The sequence below is a fragment of the Rhinatrema bivittatum genome, chromosome 17, assembly GCF_901001135.1.
Source record: "Rhinatrema bivittatum chromosome 17, aRhiBiv1.1, whole genome shotgun sequence".
In the NCBI taxonomy this organism is placed as follows: domain Eukaryota; kingdom Metazoa; phylum Chordata; class Amphibia; order Gymnophiona; family Rhinatrematidae; genus Rhinatrema; species Rhinatrema bivittatum.
Window position 1 is genome coordinate 30769641 of NC_042631.1, and position 23534 is coordinate 30793174.

The 23534-nt window shown below is 43.2% G+C and overlaps 1 protein-coding gene across 1 annotated transcript in view; it reads left to right on the top strand.

The window, feature by feature from the left end:
• The first annotated feature begins 375 nt into the window (after positions 1 to 375).
• SYT12 (synaptotagmin 12) overlaps positions 376 to 23534 on the top strand; it is a 115683-nt gene continuing 92524 nt past the window's right edge. The window contains exons 1-3 of the mRNA XM_029583036.1: positions 376 to 418; positions 6786 to 6979; positions 17938 to 18330. Coding sequence (XP_029438896.1) covers positions 400 to 418; positions 6786 to 6979; positions 17938 to 18330 — 606 coding nt within the window. The 5' untranslated portion in view covers positions 376 to 399. The remainder of the gene's footprint in view (positions 419 to 6785; positions 6980 to 17937; positions 18331 to 23534) is intronic.

A 23534-nucleotide genomic window follows, 5' to 3' on the forward strand; every position in this document is an offset into this window, starting at 1 on the left:
TTTAAAGGAAACTCAGAACTGTCGACAAAAAGTTGTTTACACAGGATGTAGCAGACTGAAGTAAAAGACCTGACATAGGGCCTGATGTATTAAGGTCTTCTCCTCAAAAAAAAAATAAAAATAAAAATCAGAATGGGAGAAAAGTCTTCATGAATCATGCTCATAGACTTATTTTGGAAAGAAGGGTCAGAAAGAAATAGACTTATAAAAGGCCATTGAAAGAGTCACAATACAAGGAATATTATATGAATTCATCTCACCCCCCTTGAAAAATGCAGCAGTTGGGAGGGGCCAAGGGCTGTCCGAATTGTGGGGAGACTGAAACGTTTTATTTTTATTTTTTTTTCTATATAATGGGAACATCACAACATGAAAGACCTTGTGGTTCAGAGTTTCAGAATGGATTACCAAAATTCAGGTAAGGTTTAAACCAAAACCTTTTTTTTGTTTGTTTGTTTGTTTGTTTTAAATTATGCTGGCGTCTAGGCAGACTCAAACCCTCAATTAGGAAGCTGCTGTCAGGGCCCACCCGCTGGCTCTCTGGCAGGGTTGCTCACCTGGGAAGTGGAAGGGCCCGAGCCAGGAGCCCAGGTCTTCCACTCCCCGGACCAGCCAGGGCTGAGGATGTGGCGGAGCGGGGAGGGAGTTACTCTGCAATAGTCATGTCTAGTAGCCGGATTTAGGGGCCCATGACTGCCCCAGTGCATATAAGCCCCTAGCCAAGGGCTGCGACTGGATTAAAGTACATTGGGATGCCAAACAGGAGAAGGAATCCCTGGAAAGTTTGTGAATGAAGGCTCGGGGTGTCGGGATCCCAGCACTGGTTCCGACTGAGCTGGGAGCCAAAAAGAGATAACTGCCAGAAGAACATTTTAATAAAAGGAAAGCTGTTGCCAGCAGCTAAAACTGTAATTAGCAGAGCACAGAAAAGAGTGCATGGACCTGATAAATGGAATGAATCTCCAAGCTGTGGGGAATGCTTGCAATTAGAAAAGCTCACCAGAAAGAGGAAGAGAAGCTGTCATTTCGTCCCCTTTGACTGAGCTCATGGAAGAACAATTCTTGCCTACTGCCAAGCCAGTAAGGTAGACGTCCTTCAGCTGGCTCTGAATGTGGAAAAGCTAAGATGGTAGAATCAAGTCACAGAGCATGTCCTTGGATATGACAGCGCGTTCATAATAAAGGTATCTAGGCAGGTTTGTTTTTTGTTAAATGTTAAGTGGCTATTCAAAGCCTGAATGTGATATTAATGTAGTGTCTCAGGTCTAAAAATATGGTAGAAGAAGAGAGAACCCATTAAGGTTAAGGATGTGAAATATGCTATACAGAGCAAACATTTGAAAGGAAAGAGCGTAAGCTTTACCTGGCAATCAGTTGTGATAATTCACTTTCAGGGTCATTTTCAGAGGGACTTTTGCGGCTAAAGTAGAGCCTTGCCTGTAGAAATGGTCCTTCGGAAAATCGTGTGACTGAAACACGCATACACATGCGTGCACACTGTGTGTGCGTGCTTTTACGTGCATAAGGGAGAGGCATTCCGGGGGTGGAGTCTGGGCAGCGCTTGGAGCTTGGACAATTCTAAAGAGCGTGCGCGTAAATTATCTTGGCAAAACTACGTGCACCAGACAGCTGGGGTCATTGCGTCGTTCTGCCAAGAGAATATTCAAAGTGAACTCAGGCATGGAAGCTGGCTTGAAACTTGGGATAATTTACGCACGCACCTTTACTGCCTACCTTATGTGCAATGTTTCAAAATTCCCCTCTTTGTTAAATAAAATAACCTTCCCCTGTCTACAAAGGCACCGCCATTTATTTGATCAATATATACGCATTTCTGATTACTATAACATCCTGCTTCAGTACGAACAAAAGCTTATACAAATCTTATTGATAGTTTCATCAATGTTATGCTTGTCAGACTGTGAAAATGAATCCACGCTGCATTACTGAGAAGGTTTGTGTAAAGCTTTTAAAAAGTGTTTCATCACCCAGTTCAACAAATCTGTAAATAATTCTGTGGGTTCCTCAGATTGGTTTGGTGACCCTATTTAAGAAAAACAAACAACTAAATCAAAACCTTGATTACTGAGAAACTTTTGGAAATGATACAGACAAAGAAGGGCGGAAAGAAGAGTTTAACATCAGTCAACAGCACGGTATCAGAGAGGAAGAAATAATACAGAGACTTATCCTGGGATAACAATTTTGAGCTTTACAGAAAGGATCCTAACAATATAGACCGATAGCGCCTCAACTATACAAAAAAAAGAACCTTTAAAGAAAAGTATTACAGAGATGAAAACGTGGGTAATGTGTGCTCCCACCAGTTCACACATTTGCCAGTAGTGTTCTTGAGTCAAGCAGCATAAAATATCATAATATCAAATATCAAAAGGGTAAAGGATGGAATCGAAGAAACGGGGTAATCTGAGTACCACAGATGTGAGTCTTTAGGCTGTGGCATGGTTGATGCAGTCTAGCAGGCCCAAGCCGACAGCTGGCAGATACACCCTTACTGGAACCAGAACCGGAGCTTCCCTTGTACCAGCCCCGTTCCCCCGCAGGTTGAGCCTTTGGATTCCAGAAGCCGGCAGGACTTAGGCAAATGTCTCTTAAGGAGCGATCACAGAGGGTCCTGGTACAGGTAGTGGTCAGGGCAGGCAGCGAGCAGACGATGGCTGGGTCCAGGCCAAGAGTCAGGACAGGCAGCAATCCAAGAGAGAGAGAGAAGTCAGAATCCAAGGCAGAGGTCAGAACTGGAGAATCAGGCAGTACGGGCAGAGACGAGACACTAAGGGGTAAGACAGGACTGAACAGACAAGACAAGGCAAAACAGGACTCCGAGGACAAGGATAAGGCAGAGGAAGGGACAAGGCGAGGAAGGCAGAGCAAGGGCACAAACAGGGCAAGGCAAGACAGCAGGAACACAAAGCAGGTGCTGGGACAAGATGAGACACAGGAAGGACAAGGCACATGCACTGCAAAGCAAGAGGGCCTGCTGCTGAGGCAAGGATCTAGGGCCTCTGCAGGGTTTAAATGGCCCTGAGGGCCTGACATCATCAGGGGGTGCAGTGAGGGTTTTCTTGTCATGGCATCCTTAAGGCTGGTGAAGGCGCACGCATGCATGCCTATATGTATGCACAGGAGCAGCGGTGTTTGTGCCGCAAAGCATGGCATCCAGGCAGGCTGGTGGCATTCTGGGGTGAGTGTGGCCGGTCGCGGGACCTCCCCACAACTGGCCAAACATTGCACTGTGGTAACATTACCACCTCATAAGGGTACCCTGCACAGAGCAGAAGAAACAACTCTAAACACCTCCATGGGCAGACTGGATGACCTAGATTAAGTTTAGCCTTTTATATGTCCTTGTTCCTAAGGTGCAGTTCCACTTATGAAGCATTAGGTGAAACATGTATTGGGATAAGAGTTTCTCCTGGCCATCTTGTCTCCTTTACTGACATTGTTCTACTACTTTGACTAAGCTGTTAACATAATATGAGAGAGAGCCTACATTTTATTGGACTTTTCCAGTAGACCTATTTTTCTTGGAGACGCGCCAGCTTTGCTCTAGTATGTGACTGGCGTTTGGAAGCATGCCTGAGGGAATCTGTGGGCAATTACTGAACATCACCAGACCTCCTGCCATTCCATGGATTTACACTGCTATTAGTGGTTGTTAAGGGCAGAAAAAGAGAAGAGGTGACAGACATGGAAATGGACCACATAGTTCAGTTTCACGACAGGGAATGGAAACGTTTTTTGCAATTCACAGTGGCATGTTTTTGAGTCGAATAGTCCAACAATGTTTTCAGTTAAGGCTAACCAAGATATAGGAAGGGGAGAGACCTGACAGATTTTACCTAAGGATTAAGAAAATAAAGAGAAATATTTACTGTGTTGCACTCATTAAGACATGGGTTCTGAAAACTCAACGGCTTGGTTTTTTCAATAGAACCTTCTCTTAGCCGCTCAACCGCACACTGTGTTACAGATTAACAACTGTCATATTTTTAGAGGCACTGGAAGTACAGTCAGGGTAGAGGTTATTATATCTTGTATTTAATTCCCAGGATTGTGCATAGTGGGCCAGAGAGCTATATGTCATTCAAGTGCCGTAAACTACAGTTGTTGATATGCTGTGCTCGATTCTGCCAAGTGCCGACCACCTCCTAGGACGCATGGCAATTCTACTTCAGTGCACATCCCGCAGTGCTGCTATTGCTTGCCTGTCAAGTGATTACACTTTAACGCAGTGATAAAGCATAGCAGGGAGTGCGCTGTCGCCCTGTACTCAAAGCCTTCTAGCGGGTTATGAGGTATGAGGCGGAAGGCAGCATGACTTCAGACACTCAAGAACTGAAACATTACGTACCCTGTTGGGCTTTACTGCTATTGCACTGTAAAATGCATCTGACTTACAAAATATTTTTCTCTTACTATGCTTCTTTCTGTATTCTGGCAAACTTCTTTTCGATACCCTCCACTTCTCAAGTGGAATTATTTACTAGCCCTAGTTTTATGTAACTTCATCTCTTTTGTTAATTTTGTTCGATGTAAACCGGCATGATGTTCTTACAAATGTCGGTAGATAAAAAAACTTTAAATAAATAAATAATCTTAAGGCAAAAATACATTTTGCAGTGCTCAAAATGTTAATTACCCAGTGTTTCTAAAGCTAGTCCTACAGTAACCCCCTAGCCAGTCTGGGTTACAGGATATCCACAATGAATATGCATGAAATAGATTTACATAGAATGGATACAGTGCAAACTATTTCATGCATATTCATTGTGGATATCCTGAAAACCAGAAAGATATAGGGTACTCCAGGACTGGCTTGAGAAACAATGAACTAATCTTCACCCTTGATCTTCTGCAGATCTTATTTCTAGGTGTGCTTTAATTCCATTGTGGTGTGGTTTTTAATTCCATTTAGATTTATATGCAGTTGGAATAAAAATGTGTACCTTTTATAATGTGGCACATAACTACGAGAGAAATATCAGATCCCCCAATACTCACACCACCCAACACAAAAGGGAATCACTGTAAATCATACGACTCATTTGTTATCATATGAACTGTGTAAACAATGCTCTATATATTAATTTCATCATACATACTCTCTATAATGTGTTTTACAAATGTTTACAATTTTACAAATTTACAAATGTTTACAAATGTTTACAAATGTTTACAATTTTCATTGATATTTATTGTTGTTTATTTATTAATTATTTATTAATTGTTATTGCATTTATTTTCATTTATTAATTGTTATTTATTAATTGTTAGCATTGTTATATATATATATTTTATTCTGTTTCTTGGATTAACTATGTTCATTGTAAACCGCTAACTTGAAGCGATAGTTACTGTTCATTGTAAACCGGGGTAATATGTATATTATACAGGAACCTCCGATATATAAATCCTTAAATAAATTTTATTATATTGCACTTTTTCCATCATACACAATATATTACTTTACATACAAAATGTCATCAAAACATGATATAAAACAGTACATATCACAAATATACACACATCAAACACCTCAACCAATTATTTTTAACTATTTATATTTTTGTAAATTTTTTTGTGTATTTCTATCCGGACATACCCTAAACCCTAACCCAATAATAACACATAATCACACTCACTCACCATTCATTCCTTCTAAAAATCTCAACCCCATAAAATGTGTCACTGCTCACCCTAATGATCTGTATTTAATCCTTAATTTATTTATTGTTTTCCAGTTTCTTTATTCCTAGAGTATTCACCCTATTTTCTCCAATTCCTGTATTCCAAAGATTGTCACCCGCAAGGTCCTTGTTTCACCCTGGTCGGGCTTCCTCAGGGGAAATCTATTACCACTTCTTGATTCTGACCATGAGCTTTTCTATCAAAAACGAGCACTTGAAACGTATATATCGAAAATAAATACACCCATAAATTTATCCATATATTTAATGAGACTAACCCCAATTCCTATGATTATGCCATAACTTACTTAACTCAAACATATCAACTGCAAGTCCAGACACTCACTAAGGCAATTTCTCATTATCTCCTGTAAATATATAAAACAAATATATCCATATCTATGTTATATCAGCGTTGTATATATTGTGTATGATGGAAAAAGTGCAATATAATAAAATTGTAAACATTTGTAAAACACATTATAGAGTGTATGTATGATGAAATTAATATATAGAGCATTGTTTACATAGTTCATATGATAACAAATGAGTCGTATAATTTACAGTGATTCCCTTTTGTGTTGGGTGGTACCTTTTATAATGGCCACGTACCCTGCTTCTAGAGGTCTCCTTTTCTGAAGACAATTCTCAAACTGTTCATGCTCTATATGAAGGGTGGCCAACTCCTATCCTCAAGAGCTACAAACAGGTTTCCAGGATATCCATAATGAATATGCAAGAAAATAGATTTGCATGCACTGCCTTCATTGTCTGCAAATATATTCCATGCATATTCATTATGGATATCCTGAAAACCAGGCCTGTTTGTGGCTCCTAAGGACTGGAGCTGGCCACTCCTGCTCTCTCTCTATTTTTAAATGTGTTAGGGCGATGCTAGCAAAGGTTTCAGATGATGGAGTTCTTTGATCTAACTGCCGATGTAATTTTTAAAGTATTGGGATAGTATTGTTCCTCACCTAGAATATCTTGCTTGTGCAATTCCTGCTCTGTGGCAAATCTCAGTTTCAGAATTCTGTTTTCTAAGGCCTTACTAACGGGAAGTGTTTTACCTTCCAGTCATAAAAAGTCCATCTGGATGGGAAATAGGGATTTACATTGCTGGTGCACTGACTCTTCTTGGAGCAGCCGGGCTAAATCTGTGGAAGCTTTGGAAATCCGGGAACTACCCCACGCCATCTCCTTTTCCAAACTATGATTACAGATATCTTGAGCAAAAGTACGGAACCACTTATTCGGAAGTCAGACAAAAGGTAAACAAATCTAATTCCCTTCAAAGTTGTTTGGTGGAAAACTTAGGGTAGTGACTGTAACATTGCTGCTGCACCTCCCAGCCATACATCTGAAAGGCTCGTGTCCTTTCATCGCCGCAGCAAAAGGCAGCAACGTTCTTCTCATGTTGTTGCTCTTTTCTTAGCAATTGTACTGCTGGCACAATTATCCTCCTCTGAATTATGCAGCATGACCCTGATTTTTATTTTCTGTTGGGAATCGTTTTGAACGTAGCATCGGTAGAGAGTTCCCACTCACACCTTTTGAAAATGATCCTTAACGGGGGGGGGGCAATAACCAAATGTTTTTTTCGTGCAGGTAAATCCTCCCCATGTGTACCCGGATAAAAACAGAGACTAAATACCGCCCCCTCATCCGTGTGGGCGGAAGTTACACGTGCAGCGAGCAGCATGCGTTCTTTTTCACCCGTGTGTGTGTGTGGGGGGGGGGGGGGGGGGGGAGGGCAGAGACAGGCTGTGCAGGAGATTTCATTTTGAAAACGCCGCGCACACTGACGTGCAATTTTTTTTTTGGAGCCTGCTCCCACGCGGGTGGAAAGTACTGGGGGTGCTATTGTATCAGGGTTGTGCAAGAGAAATTGTGCAAAGAGTTTCTTTTCGAACCGGTGTCATTATGGCCCTCAAAATCTTTCATGTACCAGGCAGATATGTTTAGTTAGATCCCCTGTTATTGGGGGTTTGGGGATGAATATTTTTTATAGCTGGGCTGCCTAGGAGACTTCTAATTTACAGCTGCTTATGGCATCTAGGGCTGCTGTTGCTCAGACACAGGGCAGGGAGGTGTGTGTTTTATGTGCATATTTTTTTTTAACTATTTAATAAAGTTTTTTTGGCATACAATGTGCATATTTTCATATATCAAAAGTATCCGTGCAAATCTCATCTCCGCCCCTTCATCCCCAGTATGCCTATTTTTGGTGCCCATAAGAGGATGCATGAAATCGGGTCAGGCACATCCTTTTGATGCGCACAACCCCCTGTGTAAATTTATAACAATTCTTTATATGCATTAACTTGTGCTTAAATGAATGGCTTTGAAAACTGCTCCCTAACAGGGTGATTTTCAAAAATATTTCTGTGGCTAAAACGGTGCTTTACCCGCAGACATGGCCTTTTTAACAGAATGTCCCTCTCTGTATATGGGTAAATGTAGGCCACGTGTGCTGTTCATGCATAAGTTTACCTGGTTTGAGTGGAGACCTTCCTGGGGAGGGGCTAGGACTTAATGTTTATACTTTTGGATTTTCAGAAGCAGGCATGTGAATTTTCTCAAAAATGTTCCCTAAACACGACAGCAAGTGGAATCGTGCGCAGGCAGTTTTGGTGGCATCATTTTCAAGGGGGAACACACACAGGCCCACTTCGGAAACTGGACTAACCTATGCATGGTTTCTGGCACCTGATTCAGGGCGAGCTGTTTGCAAATTAAGCCCTAAGAGGGAGACTGTCAAAGCCATTTCCCTGGGTAAACATGCGAGTAAGTGGAGGCGCTCCCTGGGGCAGATCTGGGGAGCGGGCTTTTGGACTTAGCTGCATACTTTCTTTACTCACAGATGATCAGGTGTAATTGTGTGCGGGTAGTTTTAGTGGGAAAATTCTAAACGTGAACCCTTGCACGTAAATTTGTTTGAAAAATTGGCATATTTAGGTGCATAGTTCAATGTTTGCTGACTTTCTTCTGCAAGGTGTTGCAAACTGATCCCCGGTAATGGTAAAGTTCAAGGCATTCCTGCGAGTACAGCGGTGTTTTTCCTGCGGAAATGACCTTTCCCCAGAATTGTCCGCCCGCCATGCCTGTAAGCTTGCGTGCCTGCTCGCTGTTCATGCAGCTCAGACTGGGTGGAGGTGTTCCTTGGGAATGAAGTTGGGGAGGGCTTTGAACATGCACATTTTCCCCCAAACCTTTCTGTGCGCATACCAGCAGGTATGATTGTGTAGGGTTAGATTTGGTGGGATAACTTGCAAAGTGGACTTAAATGTGTTAGTCCACTGTAAGAACTGGTGTAACTTAAGTGCGTTTTTGCTGCCTAATTTAGGAAAACTGTTATAAAATGACCCCCTAAATCCCATGGAGGTTTGTCTTATTTTTGCAAGGGCTTTGTATTAATTCTGAAAAGGGTTTACCAGTTTTTGTTGAATCTTTCACCGTGAAATCTTTGAGAGACAGGTCTTGCAAGAGACAAAAAAAAAGATAGCAAATTCTCTTGCAAAAGGAGAAATGTATTTCTCATGCATTCCTAGTGGGGTTTTTGCAGCTTTCAAATAGCAGCCTGCAAACTGCTGTCTTTGATGCTACAGTCAGCAGGACCAAGGCCTTTCTTTCAGAGAACACGTCAATGACCTCATGAAAACAACGTTGTGTGTAGTCTGTGCCTCTGCACTTTACTTTCTGAACAAATGATACAAGCTGAGGTTACAGACGGCTCCGTTTTGTCTGAGCTGTTGCTTTCAATCTTTTGTTGCATCCCACTGGGACTTCAGATCCCAGGTTCCAGAAGAAAAGTTCTGTGTGGGGGAGGGGGGTTAAACCAGAACCAGCTCAGCGTGTTAAGATGAAGTGGAGTTAACGGGTAACCTGGACTCTGAGTGGGTTCCAAATCCTCCTCTGGTTCTTTAGAATGTGGTCAAGCAGTTGGTGTAGTGAACTGAGCCCAAGGAGACTTCTCCTCTCTGGCTGGTAATACACATTGGCTCAAGACAGAAATTGGATTCTTCAGGCTGACACAAACAATCAAGCTTAAAATCTTTACCTCTCTTGGACCCAAACCCTGAGAGAGGCACCCTGTCCAAGTCTCTTTTGGTGGTTCCGTTGTGCCAGTTTATTTAAACACGAAAATGGGGTAATTAACATTCTCCAAGCCACAGGCTCCACAGTGCACAAGATTCACAGACCGTAGCAATTTAGTTCGGAAGAAAACATCTCGCCTACTGCAAGAATTCATTCTCTGACAATCCGGTACAGTTTGCCCTCAGGTAGATGCAACACTTTTCTCCTGAGTTAAGTTAAACACCGAGAGGTCAAATTTGAGCAGTACTGTGACTGAGAAGTTGTGGGTGATGTTAGCCAGGATATTCAGCAGGGCTGCCCAGATGAGCCTCCTGCTGAATATACCCCGTTAGCTTTAGGCCAGCGTTTGCTACCACCAGGCTTACCGGGGCAAGTTTAACTGGGCAGCATTCAATATCGGCGTTGCCCGGCTACGTTTCAGCAGTGCCGACCCTGGAACACCCTCACCTTCCTCTCTCTACTCTTCTACATTTTACCCGGGTAAAAAAATTACTCGGCTAAAATTTGTTTGGTCGTCAGGGCGGGAATTTTAAATTTCAGGATTTGCCTGGATAACTTAATGCTACCCAGACAAATCCCCTTTGAATATCGGTCTCTGAAAGTGTCAGAAAATTGGATTTTCCTTTCCCCATTCTCCTCCTAGGGGCTCTTTAGAAAGAAAGACCTTAGGCGTAGGAGAAGAATACAGTTAGTGAGCTAATTCTTTAGTCTGCTCCTGCTGCCTGTACAAAAAGAAGGCTGGGCAATCACTGCAAGTTTTACTATTTATATTCACACGGTGTCACGCTGATGACATTGTCATAGCTGAAAGGTACAACCCCCAAACCTTTTTACAACTCATACCGCTGAAGCGAATGGGGATTGTTATACAGAATGGATAGAGGTTAAGGATTCCATCTCTTATAGATCTAAGGGTTACACTTTTCGGAGCAGGGTCAAACTTGGATCAGGGATCCCCCCCAAACCTCTTCTGGGGACACCACAGCCAATCTGGGTTTCTGGATATTCACCATGAATATGCATGAGATGTGCCTATGCTGGGGCTCCAATACATGCAGATTTATCTCTTGCCATATTCATGGTGAATATCCTGAGAACCCGAAGGACTGTGGTGTCCCCAGCACAGGTTTGGAAAGCCCTGGCTCCGAGATATCTTTTCATAGCCACTGCACAGGCTGAAGCACCCCCCTGGCCTGCGTCTTATTGATCTAATAAAGTTTGTGTGCACAGCAAATGTCAAAGAAAAGGGAGCTTTTATTAAAAATATATCATAAAAATGAGAGCCATTGTGCCTTATTGCCCTGAGATCTCCCACTGGCAAGGAGCAGCACAATCACATCAGGGCTTCTTCTTAGCCAGACATCCTGTGAGTCATTTGAAATCCATTTAAAGTGATAGAATCTTTGGCAGTAGCTTGGAGTCCTTGTACAGCACGCAAGTGCATCTCTGCAGTACTGAATCACTATAATTAAATACCTCTTCAATGTCATCTTTGTTTTGTAGCATGGCTGCCTCTGTCCCCATTGGCTCTGGCTGTGAGGATAAAATGTGCGTTGATGTCATAAACTAACACCAGAGCAGTAATAAATCCCCACTGTCACTGTTGGAAAGTTAGGTTAAATCTTTTCCTTGGGGTGATGTAGAAGCTTATCTTTAGCCAGAGAAACTGGAATAATAAAATGTATAATAACGATAATGAATTTGCTTGCCTTCTATATTGCTAAATTGAGCTCTTAGACTCTTCCCCCAATAGTAATTTTTTATCCCTTGTTTATCTCCGGTGGGGTGCACAGGAGGAGATTTAGTTCATGCTCAGAAGGAAGGAGAAGGATTGGGAGAAGAGGGAGGCTGAATTCCAGGAATGAAATCTGGAAATGGCAGCAAGAGAGGAGTGAGAGGAGGTGGTGAGAGAAGAGGCATTCAGATCTAGCCAAATATCAAAGGAGAGGAGAGAGGGATGGGAGAAGTAAGAGTGGTAAGGAAGAGAGAAAACAGGGCAGAGGAGCAGAGGGAGGGGCGAAGTCTCCAGGCAACAGGAAGACTTCTGGTTCCCTGTTCCACATGGGCTTCCAGTTTAGAGCAGGATCGCCCTCCCCACCCCACCACCCCTCAAAAGCTTGATCTCAGGTCCTCTCTCCCGCCCCTCCACACAGCACTGCCCCTAGGGGTCCCTGCCCCACACGGTAGCCTCTTCTCCTGTGGTGCTGGCTTTCTGCTGACTGTATAAATAATCTAGGGATCCAGGTCCCCAACGCATCTAAGGAAAGGAAAACACATCTTTCCATTCTGCTCTGTATCTATCACCGTCCCCAGTTTCCTGAGGCAAGTTAGAAAATTCTGTGGCAAAGTTTCTGGAATATCAGTTCTGTGACAAATTTGTATAAATTTGGACATTAAATAATGTAATTAAATAACAAAATATAACAAAAAGTCATTTTCCACAGTCAGATCCCTCTCACCCATCATTTCCACCCTCAGCTGATCTCCTCTATTATTGTTCCTTCTCAGTCACCCCCCTCCACTCACCTGTGATTCTTTCACTCACCCCCTACCCTCCAATTGCCCTTCTCCTCCACTCTCCTTTTGATCACTGTCTCAGCCTTGCTGATGTCCCAGTGATCAAGGCTGGTAGGAGAAGGAGGGGAGCAGATGGGTCTTAGGCAACTTCTCTACATCTGGGAGAGAGAGTTGAGTTTTGACCTGCAATGGACAACATAGTGCCATGTATTTCAAAGCATGAATTACGTTCTGGCATCAGAGGAGGAGGATGTGGCCTACCTTCAGCAGGTACTGGCCCTGATTGGGTGGGGAGAGCGGGAAATAGGCAGGGAAGAAAGGATGATCATCAGGGAAGGGAAAGGGCAGAAAGGTGAGAGTTGCACTTTTGTGCTCCTAGACAGCCGTTGCCATAGTCTCCTACAAACCATCCCCAGATTTTCTGTGATTCCACAGGAACCAGCCAAGTCTGTGAAAAGGGCCAGATTTTGTTGCTTTTGCTTGTATAAGGGATGTGCACTCATTTGAATGGTTAAAATGCAACAACTAGTAAATATAGCAACTAAGAAATTCCTGTGTGAGGAGTAGCCAGGACAGTGCCGAATCAAGAGAAGAGGGAAAGTAGACAGGAGAGAAGCTGCCCTGCTCCTAAAAATATACCTTGGTGGTCTTGCCAGACTCTACACCTTGGGGGTCTTGATGCTATTCAACCTTGCTACCATACCACAGACTTTACACCTTTGGTTCTTTCTGCCATATCCCAAACTTCTGGGATCTTGCTGCCACTCTGTCTTGCTGCTATAACACTTATGCTATACCTTGAGATCTTTCTAACACTCAGCCTTGCTGCCATACTGCAGACTCTACATCTTGGGGAGTTCTTGCCACTGTGGGTGGCTGCTGTGCATTTTTCATGGAACTTTTGGATCTTCCTGTTACTCTTTGTTCTGCTTTGCCCTTCTGTCACTACCTGGGATTTTATTCTGTACCTTTTCTGCTTTTTTCCCTCTTCACGGCGCCTTAAAATGTTTATGCCACTCTTGGCGCCACTTTGCCTCTCTCGTGCTACAACTGTTATTGGTGCCCTTTTTTGAAGTCTTGGGGTGACACTCTTGATGCAGCTTTGCTCCTCTGACAATGCCATGAAGAACTCCTGCCACTGCTGGTACCTTTTTGCCCTTTTACAATGCCTTAGACAATTCATGCCACTTTTGGTGCCACTTTGCCATGGTGCCTTGGAGTTCTCGTCCCCCTTATGATGTTAGCTACCCACAAGTTTCATTAGAATTAATTATAAAACCCCAGTTTTGAAGCTCAAAATAGGGTTCATTGCTTCCCTCATTGACTTTAATGGGAAACAAATAAATTATTATTATTATTTTTTCATTTGAAGGAAATGAATGGCGGTGACCGACAAAATGAATGAACAAACTAAAATGAAAATTTTGCCTCTGCACATCCCTAATGTGTATATGTGTGTGTGTGTGTGTGTGTGTGTGAATAACTTTTATTAATTTAGTTTATGCTTCGATTTACTTATTTAAAAACAATTATAGCCTTCTTATAATGAATCAGCCAAGCTAAGTGGGTTACAACATTCAAAAAACAAGTAATAAAAACAAAATAATGTTTTATGTTTGTTGTATTCTACACTGCACTGAATGGTTATTTTTTATTTTTTGTACACTGTCTTGAGTCATCTGTAATGACTGAGATGGCAGTATTGAAATATTTTAAATAATAATAATAAAAACAAAACGTTTGTTGTAAAGGGCTTCATGGTATGTACTTAATTACTACCTAATGTTTTCTTAACGTCAACATATATAAATCAATGTGTTGCAATAGATTCAGAGATAGATGTTGTAAAATGGAGACTGTGCCTTTAAGCCTTGGTGATGTCATAGGAGGTCATCTAGTGGTATAAAGGCTGAGACTTGCAGAGAGGGGAGTACCATTTTGTCATTAGCACATTTCTGATCTGTTTTTTTTTTTAGTTGAGCTTCTGCTTCTTGGTGCAGAATCTAGTGGAGAAATCTTTTTTAAATGGAGGGAGTAAATTTAAAATATGGGAAACCTCACAAAAGAGACCTGCTCACCTTGGAAGTCTCATCATTTATCCCGGCTTCTGATGTGATTTTTTTTTTCAGACAAATTGTACTGGATTGTCAAACAATTTTCTGTTGGAACTTGTAAAGACACCCTCTTTTTTGTGTGTGTCGAATATATTTGGCAGTATTGAAGCCACCAAACGAGTTGTGGAGCGGACTCTTAATAGTAGGGTTTGGGTTTGCTAGAGGTGGTAGTAACTGTGATCTGCTGAGTAGTTGAGGAGTATTCTGCTTAACCACAGAAGGGAGAAGATTCCCTATCCAGTAAGAAGGATCACTGAAAGAAGCCTCTGGAAGTCTGGTCCACTAAACCATATGCTCAACCATTTTTTCATTTGTGAACCCATAGACCAATGCTAGGAAAATCAGAACACCTCTGCACATGTATTTTTATGTTATGTGCCCTTACCAGGGGTTACAAACACACTCATACATACACACACAAACACACACGTGTGGCACTTGGTACAACTGAAGGCAGTAAATCTGTGACTCTGTGGTGCCTTAATCTCTACCTCAGATTCCCTTCTTTCTCCTTGAGTGAATTGCAAAGCTGCTTGGGGATAACTTATTTACATTTCTGAATCACCCACCATAACAGCTGAAAGCAGTGCACCATCTAGCAATGCAAACTGGAAAGGGTCATCCTATTTCCTTGGTTCCCCTGAAATACCTGGGATCCACTGCTTGACCAAGAATTCCTCAATTCTGCCCTCTCCTCTCTTCTGCATTTTGTGGGCACCTCTGCAGTATCTTTGCTCTAGGAGAGCATTAGTGTGATGAGACATTCGCCCGATCAATATTGGGATAATTGAAGTCTCCCATTAATATTTGTTTCCACTTTAGTAGCTTGTCGAATCTCTGTTAGCATTTCACAGTCTAGTTCACCATCCCTCCCCCCCCCCCCCCCCAAAGGACATAGAGATGAATTTTAAAAGCCTGGCGTGTGCCAGATTAGGGAGATGCACGCACATGTCGGGCTGGTGCGTGCCAAGAGAATTTTAACAGCTCCTGAGATGCGCACGTTATCTCCCATGACATGCACATCTCACGTCTTTCCAAAAAGGGGCGTGGTCTGGGTGAGGCATGGGCATTTTGGGGGACGGCCAAGAGATGTGCGCGTAAAATACTTAGGCGCCCCAGCACCCGCCGAGGTCCCCTCCCGCGTAACTTTAATTCTGCTACTGACGAGGTGTAAGTTTTAAAAAGTTTAAAAATAGAAAGATCTGAGAGGTGTAACTGAGTATGGGCCACATGGTGGGCAATGAAGGCTATCAGACTAGGGGGTTTGGCAGGACCTAGCTGGTAAGTGGGTGAACTAGTGAACAAACTGGGAATGGCATCGGCATGTACCCCTTTAAAAATCCCTCCATTTATGCCCTAGAAGCAGGATTTGCGTGCACATGTAAGAGCGGCCAGGTTCATTTATAACACGAGCACATATATGCTTGCCTGTTATAAAACAGCTGCATCCCTGGGAGCGGGCCAATGCTCACTCGCCAATGCACTTCCTCGCACCAGTTTAAAAGTCACCGTCTTAGTGGGCACAGTGACTTGAATCCTGGCTCTAATTTTTTTTTTGACTTAGCAGTTTCCTTCCTCTTCTTTGGGCTTCCAGCTCAATTGGACCCATCTGGTGGGATCTGCTGCCCTGAGCTTTCATTCAGAACTATCCGAGGATTTTTTCCCCCAATTTTTAATCCAGTCGTTCCTTTGAAGGTCATTGGCTGGAGGCCAAGTACTAGGGCTGCTCCTGGAACTCTGTAGGATCACACCCATAGTCACTATGACTATGACTTCATCCACCCGACCCCAAGGGCTGTGAACGCTACCTAAAATAATGTTATGCAACCTGCGGTTGCACTCTGTTCACCAACACCTCTACCGCATAATCAATATCCCTACCTCTAAAGGACAATTCATTAATGCTTTAAGCACATTGACTGGCATTTACGTTCTCTCTATTTAATCCCCAGCTTCTTTTCTATGCTCCAAGTTGTATTACTCCCTTGTTTTATTGTAACTGCATTCCTTAACCTTCTCTTGTTTAATGTTTTTTATCATTATTATTACTACAACTGTTATTATTATTATTATTAAGATAAATGTTAGTTTTTTACCGAGTTTTGTTACCTATCCACTTGTTAATTGTAAACCGACATGATGCGATATCTATTGCGAATGCCGGTATAGAAAAACTTAAAATAAATAAATAAATAAATACCTAGTTTTGCTACCCTATGATGATAACCAGCCCAAAGTTACAGGGCAGGATAGTCTAAGGACTTAATGCCCACAGAAGGAGCAGGGATGAGGGGAGCTGCTCACATGGGGACCTCTCTGCATCCACTGGGCAAATTTTCTTTTTTTCATTTCAGGGTTTTCTCTGAGGGATTTGTTTGTTTAATGTTAATTTCATTTTGATTCATTTGCTGACCTGAAATGAACATTAAATTAAAACCAAAATAAAAGAAAGTAAACAAAAAGAAATGCTCTCCCCCCCCCCCCCCCCCCCACATGGCCTTCTGCCTCCCCCTTACCACTTCCTCGGCTCTCTGCCCAGCTGGGTCTGGTTAAAAATGGCACTGCTCAGCGGGCCAGTCAGCATTAAGTTGTTTTATGGCTGTAAAGCTATATGGGGGAAGGCCATATATTTTTTAACATTTCTTGGCAAATAGTACACTCTGCTAATAGTTTGCAATATTTCCCGAAACAAAAAACCCTAAACATTTTGTGGTTTTTGGATTCATTTCATTTGAACAAACCAACCCGAAAATGGGGCTTTTTGGTTTGGAGTCCACACTCATTTCCAGAAAATGCACACCCCTAGCCTCCGCCTAATCCCCCCTTCAGAATTCTTTCCCCGTGGATCTTAGTCTCCTGTTATCAGCTTTTCTCCCTTTCAATCACCCTCATTCCCCACCGCCCTAATAACCACCCTACACCCTCCTCTCCCCAATCAAGATCTCCCAAGCAATCAACCTTCCTCTTGGTCTCTTTCCTCCCTGCCTCCCGATGGTCTCAACTCCACCAGGCCCCCATCTACTTAACCCTCGTCCTACTATCCCACCATCCAGGATTATAAAAGCATCTTCTATGACCCACACAATCTGATCCTTTCAACACCGTTCTCCCCCCCCATCCCAAGTTATAGAGGAAAATTACTGGGTAGCAACTTAAATGTTAAAAAGTAATGACTTAAAAGTGAATTTTCTCAATAGCTTATGATAACCTTTGAAATAATGTACAACAAAGTGACGGTATGACTTTCTTTTAAGGATGTGACTAATGATTTCCTGATACATGAGCGAGCCATAGAGTTCATTTTCTTGTTTTCAACAGATTGTCGACTGTGCACATCAAAGAAATACAAATCAAGCTGAAAAGACCAACAAAACCTTCAGTGGTTTTATTTGCTCAAAAGAAAAGTACATGAAACATTACTTTTAAAAGTAGAAGTGTTTTTATAGTAACCTTGCAAATTTTTTAAATGTCTGAAGCCTTTTTATTTCTCACTCTTGCAGAGATATCTAGCTGCCAATGCCAGAAAAACTGAAAGAATTTCCCCTAGCCACAAAACACCAAGTCTCAAGATGGATGACACCTTTGAAAACTTTAATGAGCTCGGGACCTTAGAGCTGATGAATAAAGACCTAGAGATGACGCCATATGGACCACTGAAAAGGTCTATTTCCACAGACTCGCTCAACTCCATCTCCTCCATAGGAAATAATTTTGGCCAAGATATCACAGTGGGTCAGATTGAAGTGAACATGGATTACAATGTGTACTCAAATACTCTACAAGTGACTCTGGCCCAGGGGAAGGACCTGATGGAAAAAGAGGATGTTAACTTTGAATCTTGTTTTGTACGCATTAGCTTGTTGCCTGATGAACAAATTGTTGGCATCTCCAGGGTAAGTTTACAAGTTACATTTTCAATGGGTGATGTGGTGCATGGGGAACTGTGGAACAAATTAGGGATGTGAATCGTTTTAGGACGATTAAAATTATCGTCCGATAATTTTAATATCGTCTTAAACCGTTATGGAACACAATACAATACAGATTCTAACGATTTATCGTTATAAATCGTTAGAATCGTGAGCCGGCACACTAAAACCCCCTAAAACCCACCCCCGACCCTTTAAATTAAATCCCCCACCCTCCCGAACCCCCCCCCCCAAATAACTTAAATAACCTGCGGGTCCAGCGGCGGTCCGGAACGGCAGCGGTCCGGAACGGGCTCCTGCTCTGAATCTTGTCGTCTTCAGCCGGCGCCATTTTCCAAAATGGCGCCGAAAAATGGCGGCGGCCATAGACGAAAAAGATTGGACGGCAGGAGGTCCTTCCGGACCCCCGCTGGACTTTTGGCAAGTCTCGTGGGGGTCAGGAGGCCCCCCACAAGCTGGCCAAAAGTTCCTGGAGGTCCAGCGGGGGTCAGGGAGCGATTTCCCGCCGCGAATCGTTTTCGTACGGAAAATGGCGCCGGCAGGAGATCGACTGCAGGAGGTCGTTCAGCGAGGGTTCCGGCGCCTCGCTGAACGACCTCCTGCAGTCGATCTCCTGCCGGCGCCATTTTCCGTACGGAAACGATTCGCGGCGGGAAATCGCTCCCTGACCCCCGCTGGACCTCCAGGAACTTTTGGCCAGCTTGTGGGGGGCCTCCTGACCCCCACGAGACTTGCCAAAAGTCCAGCGGGGGTCCGGAAGGACCTCCTGCCGTCCAATCTTTTTCGTCTATGGCCGCCGCCATTTTTCGGCGCCATTTTGGAAAATGGCGCCGGCTGAAGACGACAAGATTCAGAGCAGGAGCCCGTTCCGGACCGCTGCCGTTCCGGACCGCCGCTGGACCCGCAGGTTATTTAAGTTATTTGGGGGGGGGTTCGGGAGGGTGGGGGATTTAATTTAAAGGGTCGGGGGTGGGTTTTAGGGGGTTTTAATGTGCCGGTTTTTCGATTTTTCTATTTTTCACGATTTTTAACGATTTTTCACGATATTTTACCCCCCCAAACGGCAACAATACGATTCCCTCCCCCTCCCAGCCGAAATCGATCGTTAAGACGATCGAGGACACGATTCACATCCCTAGAACAAATTGGGCAACTCCTGTTTTAGTCCATGTCAATTGTAGTACAGAGTGAAATCCAGTTTACATAATTTCTTTGTTCAACTAATTAAGGCTTAAGGAAAGATTTTGATCCTTTGCTTGTCTTGCTCAAACCCTAAATTTACCTCTCATGAAGAATTCAGAAAGATTTGGGCCTTTATGAAACCTCTACAAAAAATAATTGAATTAGAGTAAGCTTGACACTTATGAAAAGTAGTGCCATATATTACTGATCACAAGTGTAAAACTTGTGCTATTTCAACCATTTGTCGGTATATGTCACTATTGTGTCTAATATATACTTTACAGTGAAACCTCTAGTAATTGTTAAAATTATAAATATACAAAAAGACGAGTACCATATAATCTTCATCAGCTCTGAAATACTAACAAAAGTTGGAATCATAGGTGGTTTATGGAGCATTTTGTTTCTCTAATAAAATTACCATTAAAATCAGGGAGGATCATTTTCAAACTCCTGCGCACGCTCATATACGCTTTGATATGGGCGCAAAAATGTCTGCTGCATTATAACCTGTGCATATATGACATGCATGTTATAAGCTTAAAAGTACCTGACAACATGCATGTGCTTGTAAAAAAAATACACTCAAATATATATTGCCCTTATCTGGATAAGTTCCGATTTATCCAGCCAAGGAGTGGCTTTGTCTCCTATGTGTCCCATTTTAGTAAAGACCATATTTTTTAAATCCAAAACTCAGGTTTTCATGTGACTTTTCTGCATTCTATTTGTGATATCAAACCATACCATCTGATGATCACTGGTGCTCAGATGGGCACATTAGAGATGTTGTCCCCATTAGTGAGCATTAAGTCGAGTATCACACCCTCCGTCATGGGTTCCATTACCATTTATTGAGCACAGCCCCTTGAAGGGCATCCACTATCTCTCTACTTCTCATAGATTCCACAGAAGGGATTCTCCAATCTACAACCAGCAGATTAAAATCTACAATGAGCAACATTTCTCCCTTCTTTCCCACCTTTTGGGTTGCTTCAACCAGATCTCTGTCCAGTTCTTCGTTTGAATCAGAGGCCTGTAGACCAGACCAGTAAAAATGGAAGCACCATCTTCTTTTTTTTTTAGGATGGTCCACAGTGCTTCTTCTCTACCCCATGTCCCTTGCAATTCAGTTGCTTGGATATTGTTTTTGACATAAAGAGCTACTCTTCCCCCTTTTCTGTCCTCTCTGCCCTTCCTTAACAAGTTGGCAGAATTCCAATCCTGAGAATTGGTGAATTATGTCTCCGTAACAGCAAAAATTTCCAAATTTGTCTCCACCATTAGGGCCTGCAAGTCGGAGATTTTATTTCCCAGCCTACGAGCATTTTTTGGGTCATAGTTTTCCAACTGCTCTTCCTAGTCACCTTTTCTGCTTTTTAGAACTGATTGATTGTTACTTTCTCTTCCTACTTCCTGTATTGCTTGGGGCTGACCTGCCCTTGGGGTTGACCTGCCAATTTCATTGGTCACCTCCTGCCACCCCTGCTCTCTAGTTTAAATGCCTGATAATGTATAATCTGAATTTCTCACTTAGCATCCTCTTTTCTGCTACAGAAAAATGAAGGCCATCTTTATCATATAACTTTTTATTGTTCCATCCCTGGTCCCAGTCTCCATGCCCATGAAGTTTAGTGAATCAGCCTCTAAACTTCCATATTAGAGTCACATACCAAAACTGACATGCTTTCAAGTTAATATTTAAATTTAGCTAGTTTTTGCTTTTTGAATGTCCATCTTCTTCCAAAAATATCTTGGAAGAACTTCTTTTCTTGTTCTTAGCTTGTATTTCTCAGTTTCTCCTTCTCAACATTCTGTGCTTCCTGTCTAAACCTTTCATCCTGCTTATCCAACAATGACAGTGTGCTAAGTCCCTGTGATCTTTTATTAGGTTAAAGAACATAAGAACATTCCATACTGGGTCAGACCAAGGGTCCATCAAGCCCAGCATCCTGCCTCCAACAGTGGCCAATCCAGGTCATAAGAACCTGGCAAGTACCCCAAAACTAAGTCTATCCCATGTTACTGTTGCTAGTAATAGCAGTGGCTATTTTCTAAGTTAACTTGATTAATAGCAGGTAATGGACTTCTCCTCCAAGAACTTATCCAATCCTTTTTTAAACCAGCTACACTAACTGCACTAACCACATCCCCTGGCAACAAATTCCAGAGATTAATTGTGCATTGAGTGAAAAATAACTTTCTCCGATTAGTTTTAAATGTGCCACATGCTAACTTCATGGAGTGTCCCCTAGTCCTTCTATTATCCGAAAGAGTAAATAACCGATTCACATTTACCTGTTCTAGACCTCTCGTGATTTTAAAGACCTCTATCATAGGGATGTGCAGAGCAAAATTTTATGTTCATATTTTTTATGTCCGAAAGGGGGTCCCACTTGCGGCCAATATGGACATAAAAAAAATCCAATGAGTTGGGTATATGTACATATGTGCAAAAAAAAAAATTAAACCCCCTCACCCTCCTTAATCCCCCCCCCAGACTTACCACAACTCCCTGGTGATCGAGCGAGGAGTGAGGACGTCATTTCTGCAATCCTTGGCGAGAAGCATGTGACGTCGGTGGCACGTCGAGTGACGCGGCGTCATGTGATTCCCGGCTCGTTCGCGCCGGACGGCTCGTTCGGCCCAAAAAGAACTTTTGGCCAGCTTGGGGGGGCCTCCTGACCCCCCCAAGCTGGCCAAAAGTTCTTTTTGGGCCGAACGAGCCGTCCGGCGCGAACGAGCCGGGAATCACGTGGCGCCGCGTCACTCAGACGCGACGTCACGTGATTCCCGGCAAGTTCGCGCCGGACGGCTCGTTCGGCCCAAAAAGAACTTTTGGCCAGCTTGGGGGGCCTCCTGATCCCCTCAAGCTGGCCAAAAGTTCTTTTTGGGCCGAACGAGCCGTCCGGCGCGAACTTGCCGGGAATCACGTGACGTCGCGTCTGAGTGACGCGGCGCCACGTGATTCCCGGCTCGTTCGCGCCGGACGGCTCGTTCGGCCCAAAAAGAACTTTGGCCAGCTTGGGGGGGTCAGGAGGCCCCCCCAAGCTGGCCAAAAGTTCTTTTTGGGCCGAACGAGCCGTCCGGCGCGAACGAGCCGGGAATCACGTGACGCCGGCGTCACTCGACGTGCCGCCGACGTCACATGCTTCTCGCCAAGGATTGCAGAAATGGCGTCCTCACTCCTCGCTCCATCACCAGGGAGTTGTGGTAAGTCGGGGGGGGGGGGGGGGATTAAGGAGGGTGAGGGGGTTTATATTTTTATTTTGGCTCAACAATCGCGATTTCCCACATATCGAACATATCTATGTTCGATATGTGGGAAATCCGATCGTTTATGTCGAATCAATTTTTTAAGTAAAAAAAAAATATGAGTTGCGTTTTACTAATGCGGTCAATCCGAATGCACACCCCTACTCTATCATATCCCCCCTCAGCCGTCTCTTCTCCAAGCTGAAAAGTCCTAACCTCTTTAGTCTTTCCTCATAGGGGAGCTGTTCCATCCCCTTTATCATTTTGGTCGCCCTTCTCTGTACCTTCTCCATTGCAACTATATCTTTTTTGAGATGCGGCAACCAGAATTGTACACAGTATTCAAGGTGTGGTCTCACTGTGGGTTTATATTTAAAACTACACTGTAATTCAGAGATAGCATTGCCCTAGTTCCATGCACCCCTATTTAAATGAGCATTTTTGATATGTGCTAGCCAGGAGCTCTGAGGACCTCTGGAGAAACATTGGGTTGTTTATAGGTGGGAGAGGAGAGAGAAGTGACATGCAAGGGCCTCTGAGCGTGAAAAACTGCAGAGACTTGTCTCTTTCGCATTTTCTGGGACTGGAAGAGTGAAGAGCTACAGAAACTTGTCTCAGTAGAGAATATAGATTAATCAATCTGGAGGACTGTTTTCAAAGGAATTTGACTGGGTAATGAAGTAGTGACCTGAGTAAATACCCACAGGTGAAACTGCCCTCCGTACAGTGAG